The 24,109-nt window shown below is 40.7% G+C and overlaps 2 protein-coding genes across 3 annotated transcripts in view; both read left to right on the top strand.

Annotated features, from left to right (window-relative positions):
- CCDC57 (coiled-coil domain containing 57) overlaps positions 1-19,715 on the top strand; it is a 51,153-nt gene extending 31,438 nt beyond the window's left edge. For both annotated transcript variants that reach the window (XM_033139127.1, XM_033139126.1), the window contains exons 15-18: positions 168-313; positions 2,080-2,205; positions 7,258-7,480; positions 19,331-19,715. In XM_033139127.1, coding sequence (XP_032995018.1) covers positions 168-313; positions 2,080-2,205; positions 7,258-7,480; positions 19,331-19,554 — 719 coding nt within the window. In that variant the 3' untranslated portion in view covers positions 19,555-19,715. The remainder of the gene's footprint in view (positions 1-167; positions 314-2,079; positions 2,206-7,257; positions 7,481-19,330) is intronic.
- On the top strand, positions 15,397-16,058 carry LOC117040970 (glutathione S-transferase Mu 1-like). The gene is given in 3 exon segments (XM_033139140.1): positions 15,397-15,677; positions 15,679-15,978; positions 15,980-16,058. Coding segments are annotated over 3 exon segments (636 nt in total). The 5' UTR covers positions 15,397-15,411; the 3' UTR covers positions 16,050-16,058.
- Positions 19,716-24,109: the final 4,394 nt, after the last annotated feature.

The raw sequence follows: 24,109 nt of genomic DNA, 5'->3' as shown, positions 1-24,109 counted from the left end.
TATTCCCAGGCTAGTTTCTACACATCTCTTTAAATTTACATGCTGATACACTGCCACAGTGTAATTCATTGAACAGCAGTTTCTGTTCTGTTTCTGCAAGACATTTTCTATTTTAAAATGCCATGTTAAATGCAATGTGGAAAACTCCTACCTATTTATTTTCTTAGTATTTCTAGGCTCTCAGGACCTCAAGATTTCAAAGCAGCCTCAGGGTCACACTTCATCTTGTGCCCTACATCCTAAAGAACTTGTCAGGGAGACTAAGCACCGTCTTTTGGCTTTAGAGCACCTCCAGTACCAGCTTACGACACAGGTTATGTAGTCTTCTCCTTTAGGCAACATGTCAGTACTTGCTGTATGTGCAGAACCTCTGGAGTATTGCCATAAGGCCTGGTTTGGAGGGAAACCTGTCCTGAGAATGCCAAGCCCTCTCCTAGTCACGGTGATGACTTTGTGCAAACTGTGGACTGGAGAGTGACATGCAGTATGCTTTCACTATGCATGTTTTACAGGTAGAGTGGATGCATCCCCCTCCCTCCCTCAAGCAACATTTTTATGCCCCACCCAAGATCTCACTGATTTTGAGAAATAAAGTAGACACAGCACAGGGGTTGGCAGAAAGGTTTAAGTGTCTCCACCCAGTCCAGTGCTCTGATGGGGGTGCAAATCATCCCTTCCCAGTCTTCAGATTGTTAATTTCATGAGCAGAGAGGGGGAAATCTCTGTGTACAGCAATCACTTCCATAGCATGCTGTTGACTGCAACTCTGACTTTTCTGTCATAATCAGAGACAGCTCAAAGTATTGGAGGAGTGTGATATTACAAGGTTTGAACTGCAAGACGTTGGCTGTTCAGTTGAAAGAGGCTTGAGTAAACGTAGTCCAGGGAAAGCAAGTTGGGGGTTTTTATTTTCATTCCTGGAAATTGTGGGATCCGACTATATTTGCTGTCTTGTATGACAGTGATTCTGTGCATGAAGAGAGTAGTATTCCTGGCTGGGAGGACTGGGAAGCCTCTGAGATGAAGATGTCAGCAAATCTATTTGGTGATCTCTTTTATGCACTAAGAAGGACACTGTGTGGAAAGTGAGAGTCCACACATAGAGTCCCTGGGATTACTGGGAGTCAATGACCTACATGAAGCAAGCCTAGAGAGACAGTCATAGAACAGCCAACTGGCTCGTGATGTAAAATTAAACCAACAGAATTAGCTGCTCTGTCCAGTGCCTCTCTTCAGTTTGCAAGGGTAGTGAAGTCCATAGCTAGTCACCTCTTTCAGTTATGGGAAGAGATAAAGAACAGGGAAGCTAAAATTCTGTTTTAGAATTTCTGTGAAATGAAACACCATTTAACTCGATGGAGCTTACTTCTGGGTAGACATGTATAGGAATGTAATATTAGGATGGGGGGTGGGCTGAGGAGAGGAATTGATTGGTTGTTTTTGCTCATTTTAATAAAAATGTATTCTATTCAGCCGTATGGAGCCTAATTGATTAAAAAAGAACAACAGATAAATTGAGACTGTAATATATATATAGTAATATAATTACAAACAAAAGACACCATCAGATTAGTAGCTAAATTTTAGAAAGTGTAGGCAAACTGAAGTGATGTAATGATAAAAAGGGCTTTTATGAGAAGACAAGGCTTTTGAGAGCACCAGCCCAGCCTTAGTAAAAAAACAACAACAAAAACCTGTCATCTAACAGTGACCCCTTATTAAAATATTTATAAGTGATACAGAATTGTTTTAGTTTTGTAACTGAAGAGAATTCATTGATGGTGCACTGAATTGCATGTGCTCCAGTTTGTTAATGGGGTTTGGCATGCATAACCGGATGCATGGCTGCAGTCTTCCAGGGCAGTGCAATAACTGGAGTTTGGGACTGTATGTAGAAAATAAGTTTTGACCACCACTGTTAGTGGAAGTACGTTCGGGAATGAGAGCTTTATCTCTTCTTTTCCTGAGAATATTAGTGCATAACCTATCCCATTTTATTAAAACATATTTCTAGATAATTGAGAGAGAAGCTTGTAATAAATCAAACCTACTAATTTAGACTCTTCCTTTTCATGGCAGGAGTTACAGTATGCACAGAGAAAGCATGCCCCAGGAAAGGGTCCTTATTTTGTTGAGAACTTAAATACCGAAAATCTCCCGAGAAGCAACAGCTGTAGTGAAGAAGCAGAAATCCCTATGAAACAGGTATAGTCCAACTTATTATATTCAAATAGACACCCCCAAGCTGCTTCCTTCCAATTAGCGTTTAAAATACTTATTTGTTTGTTGTTTATTATTTGTATTTATAGGTGTTTAACCTTCTATTGCTTTGCTTCCCCTTAGCTCTCTGTTTGTTTGTTTTTTGTTTGTTTGTTTGTTACATTTGTATACCACCCTTCACCTGAAGTTCTCAGGGTAGTTCACAGCATAAAATACAAAATAAAAACACAAAATACACATAACAAACCAAAAAAATCCATTACCCCCTCCTTCCACATTAAAAGACATAGAATGTCTGGTTGGAGAAGAACATTTTTGCTTGGTGTTTAAAGATGTATATTGAAGGCGGCAGGTGAGCCTCCCTGGGGAGAGGATTTCACAAACAGAGATCCACTGCAGAAAAGGCCTATTCTCGTGTTGCCACATCATGTGGAGGAGGCACATGATGAAAGGCCTCAGATGATGATTGCAGTTCATATGGGGAAAGGCGGTCCTTGAGATATTGTGGTCCTGAGCCATGTATGGCTTTATAGGTCAACACCAGCACTTTGAATTGGGCCCAGAAACTGATTGGCAGCCAGTGCAGTCAGGCCAGGATCGGTGTAATATGATCAAACTGTCTTGCCCCGGTGAGCAACCTGGGCACCAAATTCTGCATCAGCTGAAGTTTCCAAATCATCTTCAGAGGCAGCCCCACATATGTCCAAACACTTCTCTTATCTGTGATCTTAAATCATCCAGCTCCTTCTCCTCTAGGCACCCAAATGTCTTGTGTTCCCTGAAACAACCCTGCCTTATTCCCCTTGCTCCCTGTTACGGATGGAACTATCTCCCCGAACTGAATCTCCATGTGACCATCTCCTTAATTTACTTCAAATCCCTCACCAAAATTCCCCTTTTTATGAAGCCTTTTGAACAACCCCTAGAGACCCAATGCTCTCCTTTAACTAAGCTGAAGTGTAGTTAAATGGAATCATTGTATATTCTCCACCTATTTACCCCTGCCTACATTTCCCTCACCTTCTTCTGTTGTTTTTCTTGTGTCTGTTTTTGCATTGTAAACCCTTTAGGATAGGAACACGTCCTCTCATTCTTTGTAAATAAAGCACACTGCCATGCATATTTAAACTATGAAAAACATAAAGTACACAGGGATTTCTCCAGCCATATTATAAGAGGATCTTTATTGAAAGTTTGGCTGAAACACAAACATCTGTTGGAACAGCGGGTGCCTTGGTGGAACTCCCCCTTGGAAGCCCAAGCGATGAGACGTGGTAACCTAGAGTCCGACAGGCCGACATATCAAGCACTGCTGGAAGAAAAAAATGATAAGTTAGAATTAAAATCATATGAAAAATTAAAAAATACAGTAAATGACTGGTTTACATATTATCAACTTTTTGAGAGGTTTAAAACCGATAGCAAAATAGGTTTTGAGAAAGGGCAGTCTAAATTTCAATTAGAAGTGGTAAACTCTAAGGTAAAAACCCTTTCAAAGGCATACCGGTTATTACTAGATTGGACAGTAATGGAAGAACAAATTAAATCCACAATGACGCATTGGGCACAGGATATAGGTCATGATATAATGATGACAAGGTGGGAAAATTTATGGAGAATAAGCTGGAGTTTCACCACATGTAATTCGGTTAGAGAGATTCTAATAAAGATGTTTTACAGGTGGCACATCACCCCCCACAAACTCGAAAATGTATAAGAATGCGAGTAATATCTGTTGGAGATGTGAGGAGGTGGGAAGTTGGTACCACATCTGGCGGGAATGTAGTGAGATAGAAATATTCTGGAATGAAATACATTCAGAAATGGAAAAAACCTTCAAAATCAAATTCCTTAAAACACCAGAAGCTTACCTTATAGGCATAAAAACTCCAGATATACCCAAAAAGATGAGGAATTTTTTTCTATACACCTCAACAGCTGCAAAAACCCTGATAGCGGCTAACAGATTGATGGCGGCTAACAGATTGAGGTTGAATCCTGACAAGACAGAAGTACTGTTTTGGGGGGACAGGAGGAGGGCAGGTGTGGAGGATTCCCTGGTCCTGAATGGGGTAACTGTGCCCCTGAAGGACCAGGTGTGCAGCCTGGGAGTCATTTTGGACTCACAGCTGTCCATGAAGGCGCAGGTTAATTCTGTGTCCAGGGCAGCTGTCTACCAGCTCCATCTGGTACGCAGGCTGAGACTCTACCTGCCCCCAGACTGTCTCACCAGAGTGGTGCATGCTCTGGTTATCTCCCGCTTGGACTACTGCAATGCGCTCTATGTGGGGCTACCTTTGAAGGTGACCCAGAAACTGCAATTAATCCAGAATGCGGCAGCTAGACTGGTGACTGGGAGTGGCCGCCGGGACCACATAACACCGGTCCTGAGAGATCTACATTGGCTCCCAGTACGTTTCCGAGCACAATTCAAAGTGTTGGTGCTGACCGTTAAAGCCCTAAACGGCCTCGGTCCTGTATACCTGAAGGAGCGTCTCCACCCCCATCATTCAGTCCGGACACTGAAATCCAGTGCCAAAGGCCTTCTGGCGGTTCCCTCACTGCGAGAAGCAAAGCTACAGGGAACCAGGCAGAGGGCCTTCTCGCCCGCCCTGTGGAATGCCCTCCCATCACAGGTCAAGGAGATAAACAACTACCTGACATTCAGAAAATACCTGAAGGCAGCCCTTTTTAGGGAAGTTTTTAATGTGTGATATTTTTGTATCTGATTTTTGTTGGAAGCCGCCCAGAGTGGCTGGGGAAATCCAGCCAGATGGGTGGGGTACAGATAATAAATATTATTATTATTTTATTAATGATAGGGTCGAATTGGAAAAGTGCAATAATATCTAGCAAAAAAGAATGGTTTTATAAAATCCTAGAATATACGGAACTGGCTTATCTTTCAGAAAAGGTAAAGGATAATCTGAGGGGAAAATTCATTGAGGAATGGAATAGCTTTTTGTACTATCTAAAGAAGCGGTGCAACATCAATACAGTTTTTGCTTTAGAATAACTCTTGTTTATTTTAGAAATGGTATAGTAATAAAATGAAATAAAAAAGAATGATGAAATAAAGAAAAGGTAATTGAGGTCAGTGTCATATTTTTACGTGTTTTTTATACTCATTAAATATTTATTAGAATTTAATGAAGAGATGGATTAGGGAAGTCAAAGAATAAGATTATCTAATAATTTAGCCTTACTGTTATGAACGGATGGCTAAAAAGTATGAATATATGGCTTTAAATTAATTATTGTTATAATGTGATATTTACCAAAAACAAATATGGAAGATATGGATGTATTCATGTAAGTATACTGTATGTGTATTGCATGTGTATGTAAGTTTTTTCTTTTTTTCTCTTTTGTATTTGTATTGTAGGTCGGTATGTTTGTAGGTATGTTGGTTTGTACATGTCTATTTTTATATAATAAAAAATAAAAATAAAATAAAGCACGCTGTATGTAGATGGAGCTATAATCAAGCTAATAAAATAATGTTGAACCCCATTGGACAGAAAACCATGTGGAGATGCAATTTGGAACAGAGTCACCACAAACAGGAATAGAACTAAGCACTTCGCACTGTTTCTCCACTCCATATTTAACTCCCCAAGCTTCTTTTACATAGTAAACCCCATAGCATTGGGGTTCTCTGTGACATGTAAAAAGGTAAAGGTAAAGGGACCCCTGACCATCAGGTCCAGTCGTGTCCGACTCTGGGGTTGTGGCGCTCATCTCGCTCTATAGGCCAAGGGAGCCGGCGTTTGTCCACAGACAGCTTCTGGGTCATGTGGCCAGCATGACAAAGCCGCTTCTGGCGAACCAGAGCAGCACACGGAAACACCGTTTACCTTCCCGCTGGAGCGGTCCCTATTTATCTACTTGCACTTTGATGTGCTTTTGAACTGCTAGGTGGGCAGGAGCTGGGACCGAGCAACGGGAGCTCACCCCGTGGCAGGGATTCGAACCGCCGACCTTCTGATCAGCAAGCCCTAGGGCCTAGACTCTGTGGTTTAACCCACAGCGCCACCTTGGTCCCTTGGTCTGTGACATGTAGTTAGTCCCTTTGTATGCTGTTAGTAGTGTTATGTCAAGCTTAGTTTGTCTTCATATTGGATGTGAATTTCCAGGTCATTCAGTTATGAAATATCAGTTCCAACCCATCTTAAACCCATCTTGACTGGTGAGTTTGACATCAGTACTAGGAAAGGTCCTTGAACAGAAAAGTAAACAGACTGTGAATACTTAGGAATAGATGTTGTGATTACTAAGAACCAGCTTGGGTTTCTCAAAAACAAGTCACGCCAGACAAATGTCATTTCTTTTTTATCTTCTTTTTTATAGAATTACAAGCTTAGTAGATCAGGGGAATGTTGTGAACATAGTGTATCTTGATTTTAGTAAGGCTTTTGACAAAGTCCCCCATGATATACTTGTGGAAAACTGGTAAAATGTGGCTGGACAAGGTAACTGTTAGGTAAATTTGTAGCTGGTTGACTGACCAAACCCAAAGAGTGCTCATTAATGGTTCCTTGTCATCCTGGGGGGGAAAGTGACAAATGGGGTGCCACAGAATTCTGTCCTAGGCCTGTTGTTGTTCAGTGTCTTTAGAAATGACTTGGACAAAGGAATTCAGAGGATGCTAATCAAATCTGCAGATGACACCATTGTTTGCTAATGCCACAGAAGACAAAATTGGGATGACCTTAACAGATTGGAGAACTGGGTCCAAGTTAACTGAATGAAATTCAATAGGGACAAATGTAAGGTTCTACATTTAGGCAGTAACCACCAGCTGCACATTTAGGCAGGAATAACCAGCAGCACAAACACAAAGATGATTGGGGGGGCACCTGGCTTACCAGAAGAACATGTGAAAAGGATCAGGGGTCTTAGTAGAACATAAACTTAACCTGAGGAAGGAAACATTGTTGGCCATACAAGCCTACCCTTGGCTTTTGATATTTTCAGCTCATTTCCAGATGTCATTGACCCCTGATCATTACTGAGGGCATACTGTCATTTCCACAGGTGCAGTCAGAATCAATTGTTGGAAATCGTGTTGCAGATTCCCCAAGGCATGAAACCTTAGTTCCACACCAGTCTCAACTACTTACCAAAGAAAGTCCCACCCAACTCCAGCAAGGCCTGTTGTCATCATCTGGTACTGCTGGCTCCCTGGAGGAAATCTGGGAGATTCTAGAGATGGGTTCAAGCCCTTCTATTCTCAGTCCCCAAAGCAACAAGGAGCAAGGTAAGCGTGGTATAGAATGAAGTGGCCTTTTAATTTTGTATTCGAGTCAGGTACAGTACAGCAGTTTCTTGACGCATTATGCCAGCAGATGTTGGAATGCCTCTGCCCTACTTATGGTGCAATCCACAGTGTTCTTGCTCTTTGTTTGACAGTTTTGAAATGAGTGAAGAATGCATGCATGCATGCCCTGTTAATAGATGTCTGTAGTTTCAGCTCCACTACTTACTCTAGTACAGTGGTTTTCAAACTGTACTTTTTCCAAAAGACATACATTATTGTCCTTCCCTACTGACTTTCTCCTGCAATGTTAGGAGGGAGTACAATCCCTTCTCTTGGATCCCAATAAGCCTGCATGTACCTCAGATGAACTAATGTTGTGCCCAGAGCTTATTCCAATAACCTCTGTATTGGATAGAGATCCAAAACTGGTGCTCAGGGATTCTTTGACAGACAAGGCAACTTCCTACTCCTCGAGAGTAGAAAATTTGAAAATTACTCTTTCTAGTACTGGAAACCAGCCATCCACTGTTTACTCTAGTTTTATATATACCGTAACTTTGAGACAGCTGCAGAAAGGCCATTTTGAGATTATCAGTTAAGATTGTTAGAGGCACACTATCACTGTTCTCAGTTATATAATTCAGCGCATTATTCCACTTTTGATAAAAAAATCTCCCAAGGAAGAAATGTAAATGTTCATTGCCTGTCCTCATGACATGTGCTTCGTTTGGAGCAGGGATAAAAGCATAGCGTTAATGCAGACTTTAGAAAAGAGTAAATTAGAGTAAAAAAAATCCCAGAAATAAATTTCGCCATGCATAGTGAAATGTATGGTACATATTAGAACTGTGATTGTAAGCCTTGACTGCATTTGCATTTTCACAGTATTGTAAACCATAATAAATGGTTACCATGAATGTGCAAGTGGCTCCTGCTTTGCTCCTTCCCTAATGTGGGTGGAATATGAACGGTTTGTTTTGGAATCCTCAATTATGAGGATCAACACTAAGCAAGAGAATGTGGTTTGCTGCTTGCACCCACACTAGAGGAGGAATGAAGTAGGAGCAACTTACATGTTCACTGTAAGCTGTTCACTATGGTTTACTGTGATGTGCAAACATGGCCATTGCTTAAGTCTTCAGTTCTTAACATATTAAAATTACATTGAATTCAGCTGAACTTAATCCAGTTATGCATATTTAGGATTGAACTGCTAATGTCTGGCCAAGAGCTGTCTATATATTTAGGAAGGAAACCAAGGAACAAAATGAACACTCAAGCCCTTCAAGATCCTATTAAGTGGGGTTGCTTCCAAACGACTCCTAAGGACCATCTGCTTTCAGAGTTTCCTGACAACATTGAGGAACACTGGACCGAGCTTAAAACATCCATTATTGCACCCTGTGAACAAACTATTGGATATCAAACCAATAAACACCAGGTTTGATGAGAATGACCATGAGACTGAACACATTATTGACAAGAAAAGGAAGACCTTTCTGATCTGGCAAAGAGATAGAAACTGTACCACTAAGAAAAAAACCTATGTCGACGCTAAGGCTGAGGTTCAAAGAAGAATCAGAGAACTAAATAACACCTGGTGGATAAAAAAAAGCTCAAGAGATCCAGCACTTAGCCGACACTCATGATGCACAGAGTTTCTTTAAAGCCACAAAGACCATCTGTGGTCCAATAAATCATGGCAATAAATCATGCCTCCTATGCTCAACAGACGGTACCAAACTTCTAAAAGATAAAGAAGCTATTGCACTGTGTTGAAAAGAACATTACCAGCATCTCCTTAACTGAAACTCCCCCATAGCTGGTGAGGTCCTCTCACAAATTCCTCAAAAACAAATTAGAGATGATCTTGCAGTATCTCCAAATCTGGGAGAGTTATGTACAGCTATTAACTAAATGAAAAACAACAAAGCCAGCGGACCTGATGGGATACCTGCCGAAGTCTTCAAAGTGGGTGGAATTGAACTTACACAACAACTTCACAAGCTCATCAAAAAAATATGGTAGAAAGAGGCGATCCCAGCAGACTTTTGTTGTTGTTCAGTCGTTAAGTCGTGTCCGACTCTTCGTGACCCCATGGACCAGAGCACGCCAGCACGCCTATCTTTCACTACCTCCCGCAATTTGGCCAAACTCATGCTAGTCGCTTCAATAACACTGTCCAACCATCTCATCCTCTGTCATCCCCTTCTCCTTGTGCCCTCCATCTTTCCCAACATCAGGGTCTTTTATAGGGAGTCTTCTCTTTTCAAGAGGTGGCCAAAGTACTGGAGCCTCAACTTCAGGATCTGTCCTTCCAGTGAGCACTCAGGGCTGATTTCTTTAAGGATGGATAAGTTTGATCTTTTTGCAGTCCATGGGACTCTCAAGAGTCCCCTCCAGTATTGATCTCTTTTTAAAGGGTGACAGAACAGAGTGCAGAAACTATCGAGGCATCTCTTTATTAGCTGCGGCTGGCAAAATTCTTGCAAGGATCTTAGCAAACCATCTCCTAACAAAATCTGAGACTACCCTTCCTGAATCCCAAAATGGCTTTCAACCTTCAGTGGAGGACAGTGGCCATGATTTTCACTGCTTGACAATTTCAAGAAAAATGCAAAGAGCAAAACCAACCCCTGTATATGGCATTTATTGACCTGACTAAGGCCTTCGACACTGTAAATCGTAATGCCCTGTAGACTGTCCTGAAAATCGGTTGCCCAGATAAATTTGTGAACATCCTTCGGCTCCTCTGTGATCATATGTCAGCAACAATCACAGATAACAATGGCTCTCAAAGCGGACCATTCACAGTGGGATCAGGTGTTAAACAGGGTTGTGTTATTGTCCCAACTCTATTTATTATTTTCATTGCCATGATCCTATACTTTGTCGAAGGGAAACTCCCCACTGGAGTACAAATCATATATCAAACAGATGGAAAGCTCTTTAATCTATGTAGGCTGACAGTTTGTGAGTAGGGATTATTCTCACTATTGAAATTTATATTGGCCTGAGTTCTTGGTCTGTTTTTTATTGGTGCTTTAATCTGAGTAGGCTGAAAGCAAAGAGTAAGGTTGCCATAACCTCTGCCATAGAGCTTCAGTATGCTAATGACAACATAGTGTGTGCACACTCAGAGGATTACCTCCAAACCATCCTCAACACCTTCACAGAAGCTTACGAAAATCTTGGCCTATCATTCAACACCCAAAAGACCAAAGCACTGCATGAACAAACACAAAACAACTCCTCTGCAGCACCACAAATCCAACTCAGTGGTGTAACGTTGGAAAGTGTCTATCATTTCTCCTAGAAGGGCCGACATTGATGCCAAAATCCAGCATCACTACGAGTGATCGCCAAAGAAGAAGATATATTTTTGTATACAGAAAATGTGGGGTAGCCCCAAATAAGCAAAGGATTTTAGGTATACTAAAAAAAGCAGGCACTCTGGGCAGCTCCCAACAAAATGTTAAAAACACACTAAATCTAAATGTGACGGGAGAAATCATGACTTCTCTCCCCCCCCCCAACAATCCCTTCCATATCTGGTTCAACTTTTATTCTCAAATCTGGTTCAACATAAAGCCAGTTTCTATGCCTGTTCTTCATATATGAAGAAAATGTTGAAAATGTTTGTTTTGTACAACAAAAGAGAACTACAGTGGTACCTCAGGTTACAAACAAACTCCACTAACCTGGAAGTAGTACCCCGGGTTACAAAATTTGCCCCATGATGAGAATGGAAATCACACGGTGGCAGCAGGATGCCCCATTAGCAAAAGCACGCCTCAGGTTAAGAACGGTTTCAGGTTAAGAACGGACCTCTGGAACAAATTAAGTTTGTAACCCGAGATACTACTGCAGCTGTTTCGAAGCTTTTTCACCTAACTTCTTACAATCAGCAAAAACTTTCACCCAGAATTGGTCCAGTTTACATTCAATGAAAAATGATTTCAATGAACCATCACAAGTCACGTCAACAAGTGCATCTTGCTTTTCTGCAGATAGAATTGTTAGTTGTACACCACCATATTCAAAAGGATTCCTTATCCATGAGTTATCAGAATTTGGTGCAGGGAAGTAATCTCTGAAGCTAGTTACTAAATCACACGGGTGCTCATTTATGTAATGTTTTACTTCTGGTATCAATTCTTCATCAGTGGCCTCCAGAAATGTCTCCAGTGTTGGGATGTTAGTAAGGCTACCACCTTCTACTTGGCTTGTCCATAACCATAATTTTTTAATCACTGCCTCAATCTTATCTTCAATGTAAAAAATATTCACATCACTACCTTGAAGGTTTGTGCTGAAAGTGTTCCAAGTATGTGAAAACTTCTGCTAAGTAGGCTACCATACACAACCATGCAAAGTTGTTCAACTGATCAGAGGGAAATTTTGAACCTGTCAGAAAAAGTCGTACTTCACTTAACTCAAAGAATCACTTCAGTATTTTCCCCCTTGACAGCCAACATACTTCTGTATGCAAAAGTAACTGCATATGTTGGCTTCCCATTTCTTCATGCCATTATTATTATTATTATTATTATTATTATTATTATTATTATTATTATTATTATTTTCCTTCTGTGCCCAAGTTTCATCCCTGGCTTAAAGAGAATAGTTAAATACTTATTTGGAGTGAGGTTTTTATTCTTGCTTATTACTCAATAGGAACAAGCAACTTTTTAATTCATTAAGGTTCTGCCATGTACCTGCTTCCTCCCACCCACAAATGTAGCCACATAGCTTCCCACAGAAAAAACAAGAAAACAAAATCCACACAGGCTGCCTTTTGCACGAAACTAAATCATCAGAAGATGAGTTGTTGTGCTAATCATAGCGGCAAATTGCTTAGCTATTTCTCCATTTAGATTTCCAAGATGAGATATGAATCCCAGACTCACTGAAAACCCTATGTACAAGCAGTGGGAGAATCCTCTAAACTTTAAAGTTGTTGAAAGCAATTATAAATTCTTTTCAGTTAAAAAGTAGAGAGCAAAGGGAAGGGAATCCCTTACATTAAAAAAAAAAAGTGAACTAGCAAGCTGTTTGTGCATTCTCTCTATCTCTCCTCGCCTCCTCCAATTGCAAGAGCCCTAAGAAACTGTGTCAGAGGTTTTTGCCCAATCCCTGCTCACTTGTCATCCAGCAACTCTTTCACAAGTTTTCCCCCTGCCAGTAAGCAGGCACTCTGGTCGAGAGCAGAGGCTAGATGATCCGATAAAGGATTTACTGTGCAATTAACAAGATAAGTGAGCCCCCTGGCAGGGTATGGTTCTGCGTGTTGTGTATTGATTCAAGGGTTATCATATCTGTATTACTATTGTCTGTATTCACATTAGGGGAAAGTAACTGCCTTCCTGTTCCAGAAGGAACAGCTACTATTGGTTCATTCAAGTTGCTGCATTTGGATCTTCAGTTTTATTGGTTCCCACCAAAAGGCAGCTTTGTGATTGCTTGAGATTGTTCCCTCCAAAATGTATCGTTTCTAGCCAGTCTTCTGTCCCTATAAATGTAGCTTCCCTCTCCTCAGTTTCCTAGTCTTGTTTGCCTGAATAAAGAGTGTTACATGAAGAAGCTGTCTCCCGCCTGCTATGTCAGAGAGCTGAAATCATTATCCCCACGCTACTACACTGTGGATGCCCAGGGGTCCCCAGACCCCTAATTGGGAACCACTGTTCTAATCAACTGACATAATAAATAACAAGATGAAAAAATATTTTTTAATAATTCCAGTGGCACCTTTAAGATCAACTAAATATAAGTTTTCACGAAGTGTGTATTACACACAAAAGCTCATACCTTGAAAGTTTATATTTAAAGGTGCCACTGGAATTATTAGAAAAGAATTTTTCATCTTTCATCTTTTTATTTATTATGACTATGACAGATCAACACAGCTATCCACCTGAATCTCTAATCAACCGAGCTATTCATGCTCATCATTTCATCTTCAAAGAAAGACTGCTCCACAGCTGCTGAAAGGAATGTGAAGAGATGGGAAGTGAAACTTCAGTCCCCTCCTAAACATCTTTAACTCTTGATGGTGCCCCCCCTGCTTTCTGCTTTACATGCTTATGATATAGGTGTGATTTTGCTGCTCTTTCAAAATGAAGTTGTTTTCTATCATTTCTTTTCTAATAGAAAATGCTGCTAAAATTCTTCATTCTCTTATCTGGGTTTGATTATTGCAATGCCGTTTGTGTAGGTCTTCCTTTATCCCATCTAAAACAACTGGCCTATTTTCTTAACTCTCAATCTTTTTGAGTCAAAATGGATGTTGTACAGTTAGAAAAGGTTCAGAAAAGGGCAAGCAAAATGACCAAGGGGGTGGCGCATCTCCCCTCTCAAGAAAGGTCACTGCATTTGGGACTTTTTAGCTAAGGTTAGAGGTAACATGATAGAAGTTTATAAAATTATGTATGGCATAGAAATAGAGGATAGGAAAAGTTTTCTCCCTCGTAATATTCGAACTCGTGGACATCCAATGAAGCTGAATGTTGGAAGATTCAGGACAGACAAAAGAAAGTACGGTACTTCTTCACGTAGCATAGAACAAAGTTGAACTATGGAACTCACTCCCAGCAATGGCAGTGAGCAATGGCCACCAACTTGGATGGCATTAAAGGAGGATTAGACAAATTCATGGAGGATAAGGCTATCAATGGCTACAAGCCATTGTGATTATGCTGTGTCTCAATACTGTAATTGGAAGCAGCAATGCTTCTGAATATCAGTTGCTGGAAACCACAAGAGAGGAGAGTGCTCTCATGCTCAAATTCTGCTTGCAGGTTTCCCACAGTCATTTGGTTGCCCATTGTGTGAACCGGATGCTGGACTAGATGGACCACTGGCCTCATCCAGAGGGTTCCTCTTATATTCATGACTCATTGTCTTAGCTCATCTACCTTTTTTGCCTCTACAGTATTAGACAGTCTTTTTTGCTTTTAATCTTTTCCCTGCTGGCATGTTTGTTTGTTTAAATGAATTCAACAGACAATTTCACAAATTGAACAATCCTCTCCAGAGTAGCTTCAGGATTTTGATTAATTGGTTAACGTTTACCAAGGGCTTTGAAAATGTAACGTGTGTAATGCACTTGCAAATTATTTTTATGTCGTGGTATAGCAGCATTTATATGGGCTGTAGCAGCGATTGGCGATGACAGTATGGGATGGCATGTGCGCTGTTGGCAGTGACCCACATGCTATGCCAAAATTATTTGGTAGACCGAGACATCGAAGATCCTGCAGGTCAAGAACCTGTTGCTAAAGCAAAAACAGTGTTTGCACATGCAGAGGTCACAGTAACTTGCCTAATGTTTCATGCTGTCAACTGGCGTAACTCAACTGGCAGTTTACAAGGACACCAATTACCTAATCTAGTATTGGAAACTTGAATGCAAAAAAGAAATGCTGGCTCTCAAAATGCAGATGCAAGTCTAGTGCAATAGGACAAAAATTGCTGCTAAATAGAGTGGCAATAGGTTGCTTAATCTGACACAGCTTGATTTTGAGAAGAGTTACTATGAGAGCTTTTTGTTAATCAGTCTTGTTGGGTCAATCTCGTACATGTAATTATTGTATGGCCGTGCCTTTTATAATAGCTATTGTTTTGCTATATCCTTTGGAATGCCATTGATGTATATACCTCAAGACTTTAAAATGCCACCCTCCAACACCTCACAGGAGAAAATAAGGACCGTTTTGTGTCCTTGTTGCATCTCTGCTTTCATACAAAAGATTGAGTCGATTTATACATTGCTAAACGATCTTTGCTGCATTTATTCAGGAACAGTGTAGAGGGCACAGAATTGGTGCAATGTAGATTTGACGATCTACCCATGTTATTCAGAGAAAGAAGACTGGCTCCTCCAAGGTGTCTGCTGGCAGTGAGGCTGAGAGAAAGGGAGCTCGACCAGCAACATGATGATGATTTTGGGCTACTGGGGCATCCGAGGGCTTGCACACAGCATCCGCTTGCTACTAGCATACACAGACACCCCCTTTGAAGATAGGTTTTACAGCTGTGGAGAAGACCCCGGCTATGACAAGAGCCAATGGTTCAATGAGAAGGAGAAGCTGGGCCTGGACTTCCCTAATCCTCCTTACCTAATTGATGGCAAGAACAAGCTTACACAGAGTAATGCCATTCTCCAGTACATTGCGTGCAAACACAAGCTCTGTGGAGATTGTCAGTGTGGATATGCTGGAGAATCAGGTGATGGATTTCCGCATGAGCCTCGTGATGGTCGTGTACAATCCTGATTTTGAGAAACTAAAACCTGGGTACTTGGAGCAACTGCCAGGAAAGCTGAAACTGTTATCAAAGTTCCTGGGGGACAGAAAGTGGTTTGCTGGGGACAAGATCACCTTTGTTGACTTTCTCATGTATGATGTCCTTGACCAAAACTGCATGTTTGAACCCAAGTGCCTTGATCAGTTCAAGAACCTTCAGGATTTTGTCTCCCATTTTGAGGCTCTGGAGAAGATTGAAATCCAGCCGCTTTATGAAGACTCCCATTAATAACGGGATGGCTAAATGGTGTAACAAGAAAGAGTAGATGAAGAATTCCTTGCTGCTGCTAGATAAGAAGACTTCTTTTTGTCTTGAGTAGAGCTGATTGGACTAAAGGCTGCCCCCCCGAATGTAGTACTCTTTCTATAGAATGGTTGGAAACTATTTTGTATTTTTAAAGCTGTAGTAGCCAATAAAGCATGATATTGTTGTTCTGTTAAAAGAGAGAGAGAGAGAAAGAAGACTGTTCCTTTCCTACCACTTTACTGGCAGGACCAATAACTTGATTTGTTTGTTTGTTTATTACCCACCCTTCACCTTGAGGGCCCAGAGCAGGTTACAACATTAATGCAACATTAAAAGTGGTTTAAAACAACTTATAATCATAAAAAGGGTGTGGGTCCTATCAATATACACCTCAAGTTTCAAAAGCCAGGGTAAAGAGGTGTGTCAGCATAGAAAAACCTAACCCAGTATAAAATTCTCACAAGCCGCCAGAATGAAATCTAAAAACAAACTCTGTATGTGTAAAAATGCAGTCTTTTCTCTCCTCCCAACACCCTAATTCTTGCTTGCTAATTGCGTCTTTCTCCACACCCCCTTCTCCCTACTTAGCTTATAACTGAAATCTAGTTCTGCATTGGTAAATGGCAGGTATTGAGAGAAAAGTTCATCATATCACTTTACTCTCCTTACATGATCCCAGGGTCTTATCAGGGTATACAGTGGGCCCAATCTACTGAAAGTATCCAAGTTTGTACCTTCTTCATACCATGCCCATTGTGGCACAGCTTGGCCAAGGCCTAGTCACCATAGCAACTAGTTATCACTCTTTCTCCTCATTTCAGAATGCGGAGGTCCAGGCTGGGAAAATATCTCTGCCCTCTCTTGCAAGAGGAAACAGACAGACTGTTGTTGAGCCACAGTTCTGAACTAAATATTTCTTTTGCTCTGTAGCTGTTGTCTAGTACCCAAGATCCCCCCCCAATAGGAACAGAGCTACAGTTTGCTGAAGAAAACATCAGTATAACAGCCTATTCCCCAGAACAGTCATATAACTTGGAGAGCTGTCTTCACAGTGTTCTAACACAATCTTGTTTGGGACAACTTTCAACAGCTGGCATTTAGTAAAAGGGATTTTAGTTGGTATGATTATAGATGTGAAGCAAAGAGACCCTTTACCTAGAGGAGATTATTTGCATGTACTTCTAACGAACAGCTGCACTGAGTTGACATGGATTTTAATCATCTCCTGAGTTTTAAAAGTGGCCAACAGAGCTGCTGTTAGAAGAAAAGCTGAAAAGTGACTCCAAACCAAATGTTTTCCAGCTCCTTCTCTTGCCTTATTTGTTAGACTATGATTTACCTTATCCATTGAAAAAATTACTGCATTCTTGACAGAATTAAGTTGATAACATCAACATATATGCTGAGTAGGGGGGAAATTTAGGTTTCTATGGTTTGTGGTCAGAGCTCCAGTCCTTGGGGAATTATAGCTTCATATAAAAAGCTGCCAAAGGGTAGAGAAATGGGAAATAGTTAGAACTGCAATAGATGTTGTGCTGCAATATTTGAACTTGGATGACGAAAACCGAATAACCACTTTTATTATAGCTCATTATAATTGGTCCAGTTGTCTTGGCTGAAATTTGGCTCTTATTGGGTAATATGTTACCTTTCACTCTTGCTTATGAGACAAAATTTCAACATTTTTTCCATCATGTGGGACAATGAGAGGTCTGAGTAGAATATTAACCAACAGAATTGAACTCCATTCTGGCTCTACAAATGCAATTTTACTTTGCTGTTATGCAAGACTTTTCATCGTTCAAGTGCTTTACAAATATTAACTTATTGTGATGTGATTTTCTATACTTGACAATTCCTGGTATCAGAATCTGAGCTTGCAAGTATGAGAGTGATTTTGATTATGGAAATAATCGTAACAGAGCCGGACAGGGTAAATTCATCACGCAAATCTTGTGTTTTTGGGAAATGCAGCGCACAAATGCAAAATATCCATCCATTCAGTTATGTTTTAATAGTTGCATTTCTTCCTAGCCAAAGGCAAAATTGGAAGTTTTTTTTTTAAAAAAAACACCATGTAAGATGAAGAGCTGATATTTCCAGAGAGACTGTTCTCCTTCACCTTAAAACAGTATTTACATGGAAGCCTTCAAGCTGATAATGTAAACATCTTTCTGACCTAGGAATATCAGGCAAAATAAAATTCAAAGTCTTGTTTGATAGCCACCATGTACTTTCTGCTACATCTTAAAACAGTGAGTTTGTGGTAAAGATGAGATTTGAAGTGGGATTTGCTATAGGTGTTCTGGTCACTTCAGATGCTTAACAATACAGTGGTCTCGTTCATACAAAGAAGTAACAAGCTGGCCCACAAATAAATACAAAATGTAGTTGGTTGGTGACCTTAATAAGAAGTTGGTTGATCAGTGGATTTCAGTAGCAGATATGTCTATACAGTAACAGTTGTATCTATACTTCACTACACCATTAAGAATATAGTGGGGAAAGGCTCTGTGCCTCAGATTACAGCACTTTCCCATCAGATGAAAAACCTTCAGGAGAAGAAAACATTAAAACAATCCAAATAAATTAAAATTGCAAAGCCAAACCCATGACTCTTTTCTAGGCAATAAATCACGAGGATCAAAAAGTTCTTATCCCAATATGTCAACCTTCTTAACTGCATGTGAAAATTATTTATTTTGCAGTATTTTTATAATATTTTTCAACCCTAATGGTTCTCAAAGCAGTTCACAATAATAAAGTCAGATACATAGACAGATGGTAGTGTCCCCACAATAACAGATGCTGTTGATAGTATGAAATAGTGGTATCATACGACTTCTGGCTCTGCTCCCCTGAATGGTGGCAATAGCAAATAGGGGTACTGGGGTGAGCAGATATTCTTCAAAGTGTGGTGTAGTGGTTAAGAGCAGTAGACTCGTAATCTGGGGAACTGGGTTCGTGTCTCCGCTCCTCCACATGCAGCTGCTGGGTGACCTTGGGCTAGTCACACTTCTTTGAAGTCTCTCAGCCCCACTCAGCTCACAGAGTGTTTGTTGTGGGGGAGGAAGGGAAAGGAGAATGTTAGCCGCTTTGAGACTCCTTCAGGTAGTGATAAAGCGGGATATCAAATCCAAACTACTTCTTCTTCTTCTTCTTCTTCTTCTTCTTCTTCTTCTTCTTCTTCTCATTCCTCTAGATGTTCCTGTCTCCACTACTTAATATATGTTTATGCTGCTCTGAGCAATTGGCATCAAATTAAAATAATATCCCTTTTCTCTTCTTTTTGATTTGCAGAGAAATCCCAGGTTATCCATGAACCAAAAAGACTTGAAGACTCTCAGGAAGAAGCCCATGCATACTACACAGAAAGAGTACCAGCAGCTGCCTTGACTGTCAGAGGGACTAAGTTTGAAGTTCAGACAAAGCAAAACCCAAACAAGTCATCTTACAACCGATCAAGAAAGCCCCAGACCCCTCAGCGAATGGCCAAAATCCGAAACTACAACATAAAGGATTAGATTTTCAGTGAAGTAGAAATTTTTATATCTGAATTATGCACAATATTTTCTTAGTAAGTTGTGGTTCCAAGTTTAAGTCCTATTCTGTCCATGTTAATGGTAGTTCGGTCTTGTAATTAATGTTACTAGTCAAGTTCCTTCTTACTTCTGATTCTACTAATCAGATTTCATTGATAAATGTTTTTGAATGTTGTTGTTCAGTCGTTCAGTCGTGTCCGACTCTTCGTGACCCCATGGACTAGAGCACGCCAGGCACCCCTGTCCTCCACTGCCTCCCGCAGTTTTTTTAATGTAGAAAGTATTTAATCCACCTTCCTCTACATCTTGAGCTGGTAAATAGATATATGCTTCAGTATGTTTCAGATAGATTCCTCAAGAGTTTATCACACACAGAGAACTTTATTGCAGTTCATAGACCCAAAATACACAAAAACAAACAAACACTGAATTTGAACAGACCTAGTAAGTGACATCTCAATCATATGTTCCAGTATTTTACTTCCCCAGAACTCCTGGTTCTACACATTGCACAGTTCCTACAGTTTCTCTGTATATAAAAGAGCACAGCTGCTTTGTCCACTGCTCTACCCCTCCACCTTTCCCAAAGGACAAACAGGTAGGAAGAAAGGGAAAGGTGGCAGAAGACTTATCAAGAATGATGGGCATGGACTACAAGCCCAGAGATTTTCCCTTGAGGGAGGGAGGGGGAGTAAGAGGTTTCACAAGATGAGTTGGGGGTGTGAGCAGCATTGAAATGGGCTGTGCATGCCATGCCTCGGTTCTTCCCTCTATAATTTGAGTAGAGCTTTTGCATGGATTGTTTTAGTCAGGGTATCTCTGCCCAGGAAGAGTCACAGTTGTTGCACCAGTCTCAGCAGATGGGAGGCATTCTGTGCTACTGAAGCCACTTGGGTCTCTAGTAAGAAGGCTGGATCTAAGAGCACACCAAAACTGTGGTCCTGTAAGATGGAGTGCAACCCTGTATAGAACAGATTAACATCCCTTGCCTAAACTGAATAATCATTCATAAACAGTAACATTATCTTATCAGGACTAAGCATCAGTTTATTAGCTCTTAACCACCAATAAAATTATCATGCTCTTATATGAAAAATATGTAAAAAAGATACAGAGGTGGGTTACATCAGCATATTCATGATACTCCACTCCAAAACCCCAAATGACTTCACTCACTGTAGATGTCAAACAGCATAGGGAACAAGACAAGACAAACTCCTGTAGAATGCAACAGCATATCTACCTAGAGGTAATCTACCACTTCCACCTTCTGGAATCCGCCTTTCAGGTGGGAATGGAACCATCAAAACACCATGCCCCCAGTTCTTCAGCTAAACAGGCTACTCAGAAGGATATCATGGTTGATTGTATCAATAGTCACTGAGAGGTTCAGGAGAATTAACAGAGACATGCTCTCCCACCAGGACAACCAGTGCCCTTTCTGAACCAAAAACAGACATGCAAACAGAGTGAAATAAACCACCACTTAGACCCATCTACTTAACTTTCTTCTGCTTAGATGTTATACCCAGGATGGGCAAGGTCAAGTAGACATGCAGCAGACTCCACTACTCAAGGCATTGTGTCTGCATCCTCATTGCAGCAACTGAAATCAATCCCAAAAACATGATATGATGGTGATCTGACCACATGTTCCAGTTACAGGTAGGTAGCCGTGTTGGTCTGCCATGTTGGTCTGCCATAGTCAAAATAAAAAATCCTTCCAGTAGCACCTTAGAGACCAACTAAGTTTGTTCTTGGTATGAGCTTTCGTGTGCATGCACACTTCTTCAGATACACTGAAACAGAAGTCACCAGACCCTTATATGAAGTGAGAGAGTGAGGAGGGGTATTACTCAGAAGGGTGGTGGGAATGGGTGATTGGCTGATGGGTGTGGAAAACCTGTTGATGACTGTTAACGACTGCAATTAGTCTAAAGGAAAAAGCAAGGGGTGAGATGGCTAAAGATAGCTTTGTCATGTATAATGAGATAAGAATCCAATGTCTTTGTTCAGACCATGTCTCTCCATGGTTTTAAGTTTGGTAATGAGTTGCATTTCAGCAACTTCTCTTTCCAGTCTATCTCTGAAATTCCTTTGTATTAAGACGTCTACTTTGAGATCTTGTATAGAATGTCCTGGGAGATTGAAGTGTTCTACTGGTTTCTCTGTCTTGTGATTCCTGATATCAGATTTATGTCCATTTATCCTTTGGCGTAGGGTTTGGCCTGCTTGTCCAATATAGAGAGCTAAAGGGCAGTGTTGGCATTTGATTGCATACACAATGTTAGAAGATGAGCAATTAAATAGTCCTGAGATGGTATGTTTGATGTTGTTGGGGCCACCTCAGGACTATTTAATTGCTCATCTTCTAACTTATGTGGTTTCAGCTGGGAACTAAACGTGACAAGGGTGTTCTGTCATTTTCTCCTCTAGGTCTGTGCTCTAGTAAATTATTCCTAGGTACCAGTCTGGCCATGATCTATTGTTTCTATTTTGTTGGGAGACAAATGTAGTCCGGGAAAAGCTAATGTAAATTTTAAAGCTGTGAGCTTCTATCTGTCTGGTGAATCTGAACAGATGCAGTTGTAGGGCTTTGCTGTGGACAACTGATTTCATGACGTATTCTGGATAAAAAGCTAGAACTATGTAACTAACAGTCAATAGGTTTCCTGTGTAGGGTTGTGGTATTTAATGCCCATTATGCGATTGCACAGAAGTGCATCTGAACTGGAAAGCAATCCTTTTGAGTAGCCTGCTCCAGGTTTAGGCTGCTGGTGAAAGGAAAGTGAACAAAGGCCTGGTGGAGCTGCACAAGTGCCTCTCCTCCATGAATCCGGATGATTCAGATGTAACCAATGTATCTTAGGTAGAAGAGAGTCTGAGGAAAGCATTGCTTTAAGTAAACCATGAAGATGTCAACATACTGTGGAGCCATGAATTGTCTGCCACATCCAAGCCACCATATTCCTGCCCTGTCAAGAACAGCATCAACAGTGTGACTCACAATTTGCAGTGGGAGGATATGTTGGCTATGTCTATTGGTTGTTATGGTGGTCATGAAGTGCTGTACACCCTTAAAAATAATAATTATATCTACACACATATATATACTCAAAGGCACCCAAAACAAGATAGCCTCAATGTGAATGAACAACTCTACAACACCAGATCAAACAACACCTTTATCAGTTAAAACAGGGAGACAAAATTAGAATCCTCCTAGACAAGGAGAAAGGATTCTTATAGAATACAGCAACTCCTCCTTCCTAGCCTGCAAGCCTGGGTTGGTGGCACACTGAGAATCCAGACGAATACAGGTGGCAAATCTTGCCAAGCAAATAAAATATGGATAATTTTAACAATAAAATAATATGCATTATTTTAGATACTGCGAGGCCATGAGATCTACCAGTTTAAATCATGCCCTCTTTGCTCCCATGTCGTGTTACCATGAAGCTGGGTTCCATAGAATATCCCGAGTCACAAGAATGGAAAGGAAACTATTATCACTGTGGGAAATCAGTTTTCCCAATCTAACATGATAAAATAACACTTCATATTCTAATATACCACTTGGAAACCTATTTTGGCACCAAGGCGTATATAAATAAATACATGATTATGATGTTTATTTTGGGGAATTAGAATGAACAAAAAATAATAAATATGAGAGAAAAGAAATAATGGGGCCCTGGAAGTTGCTGTTTTCATTCTTTTCAGAATTCTAGCTTATGAATGTGATTGGCGTATTTGCTGTCCTTCTTTCCCAGTAGGGAAGGTCTCTTGCAAAGAATCATCAGTTTCCTTAAAGCAGCAGGTCACCATAATTCTTTGTTATAAGCATATTAAATGATTTATTGGGGTTCACATTATCATATTCATTGTGGCCCCTTTGGGCTACTGCTACAACTCTACTACACCACATGAAAAAACTAAACATGATTACCTAAACATGGAGCTCATGGGAAGCAGACATGATACTCCTCTCCCCATTTTATTCTGACAAGCCTGTGAAGTAGGTTAGGCTGAGAGACAACTAGGCAAGTTGCCCAATGAGAATCATGGCTGAGTGGGAAGTTCTGTGCGGGTCTCCTCAGTTCTGTTTTGAAATACAGTACAGCTTGGAGCAAGCAAGGATATAATTCACAAAGTGACCATACTGAATATTAAAGGGATGTTAGGCTCATCCTCCTTTTCCCAAGCCTATTTCATTTTGTGCTTCCCACAGGCCTCTGGTTGGCCACTGTGAGAAGGGACAGACTGCAGGATCTGATGAGTCTTTAGTCTGATCCAGCAGGCCTCTTCTTAAGAACGTAAGAAGTCACTTTAAGATTAAGCATTTACAAGAAGGGTAGGTGGGAGTGGGTGGCTGCTTTGTTGTGTTGCATTATAAGGGAGTGTTACATTTCAGAGAAGCAAGTAGGAGTGGATCAGTGCGGAGTTAAGTTCAGAGCTCGTTCCATTTCTGGAAGGAGGCGAAGGAGGAAAGCAGACAGCAATAGACCTCAGCAGAACAAGATCATACAAGTTCTCA

Source organism: Lacerta agilis, chromosome 2 (genome assembly GCF_009819535.1).
Source record: "Lacerta agilis isolate rLacAgi1 chromosome 2, rLacAgi1.pri, whole genome shotgun sequence".
Classification (NCBI taxonomy): domain Eukaryota; kingdom Metazoa; phylum Chordata; class Lepidosauria; order Squamata; family Lacertidae; genus Lacerta; species Lacerta agilis.
The sequence above is the reverse complement of the archived record's forward strand: the minus strand, read 5'-3'. Positions and strand labels throughout refer to the sequence as shown.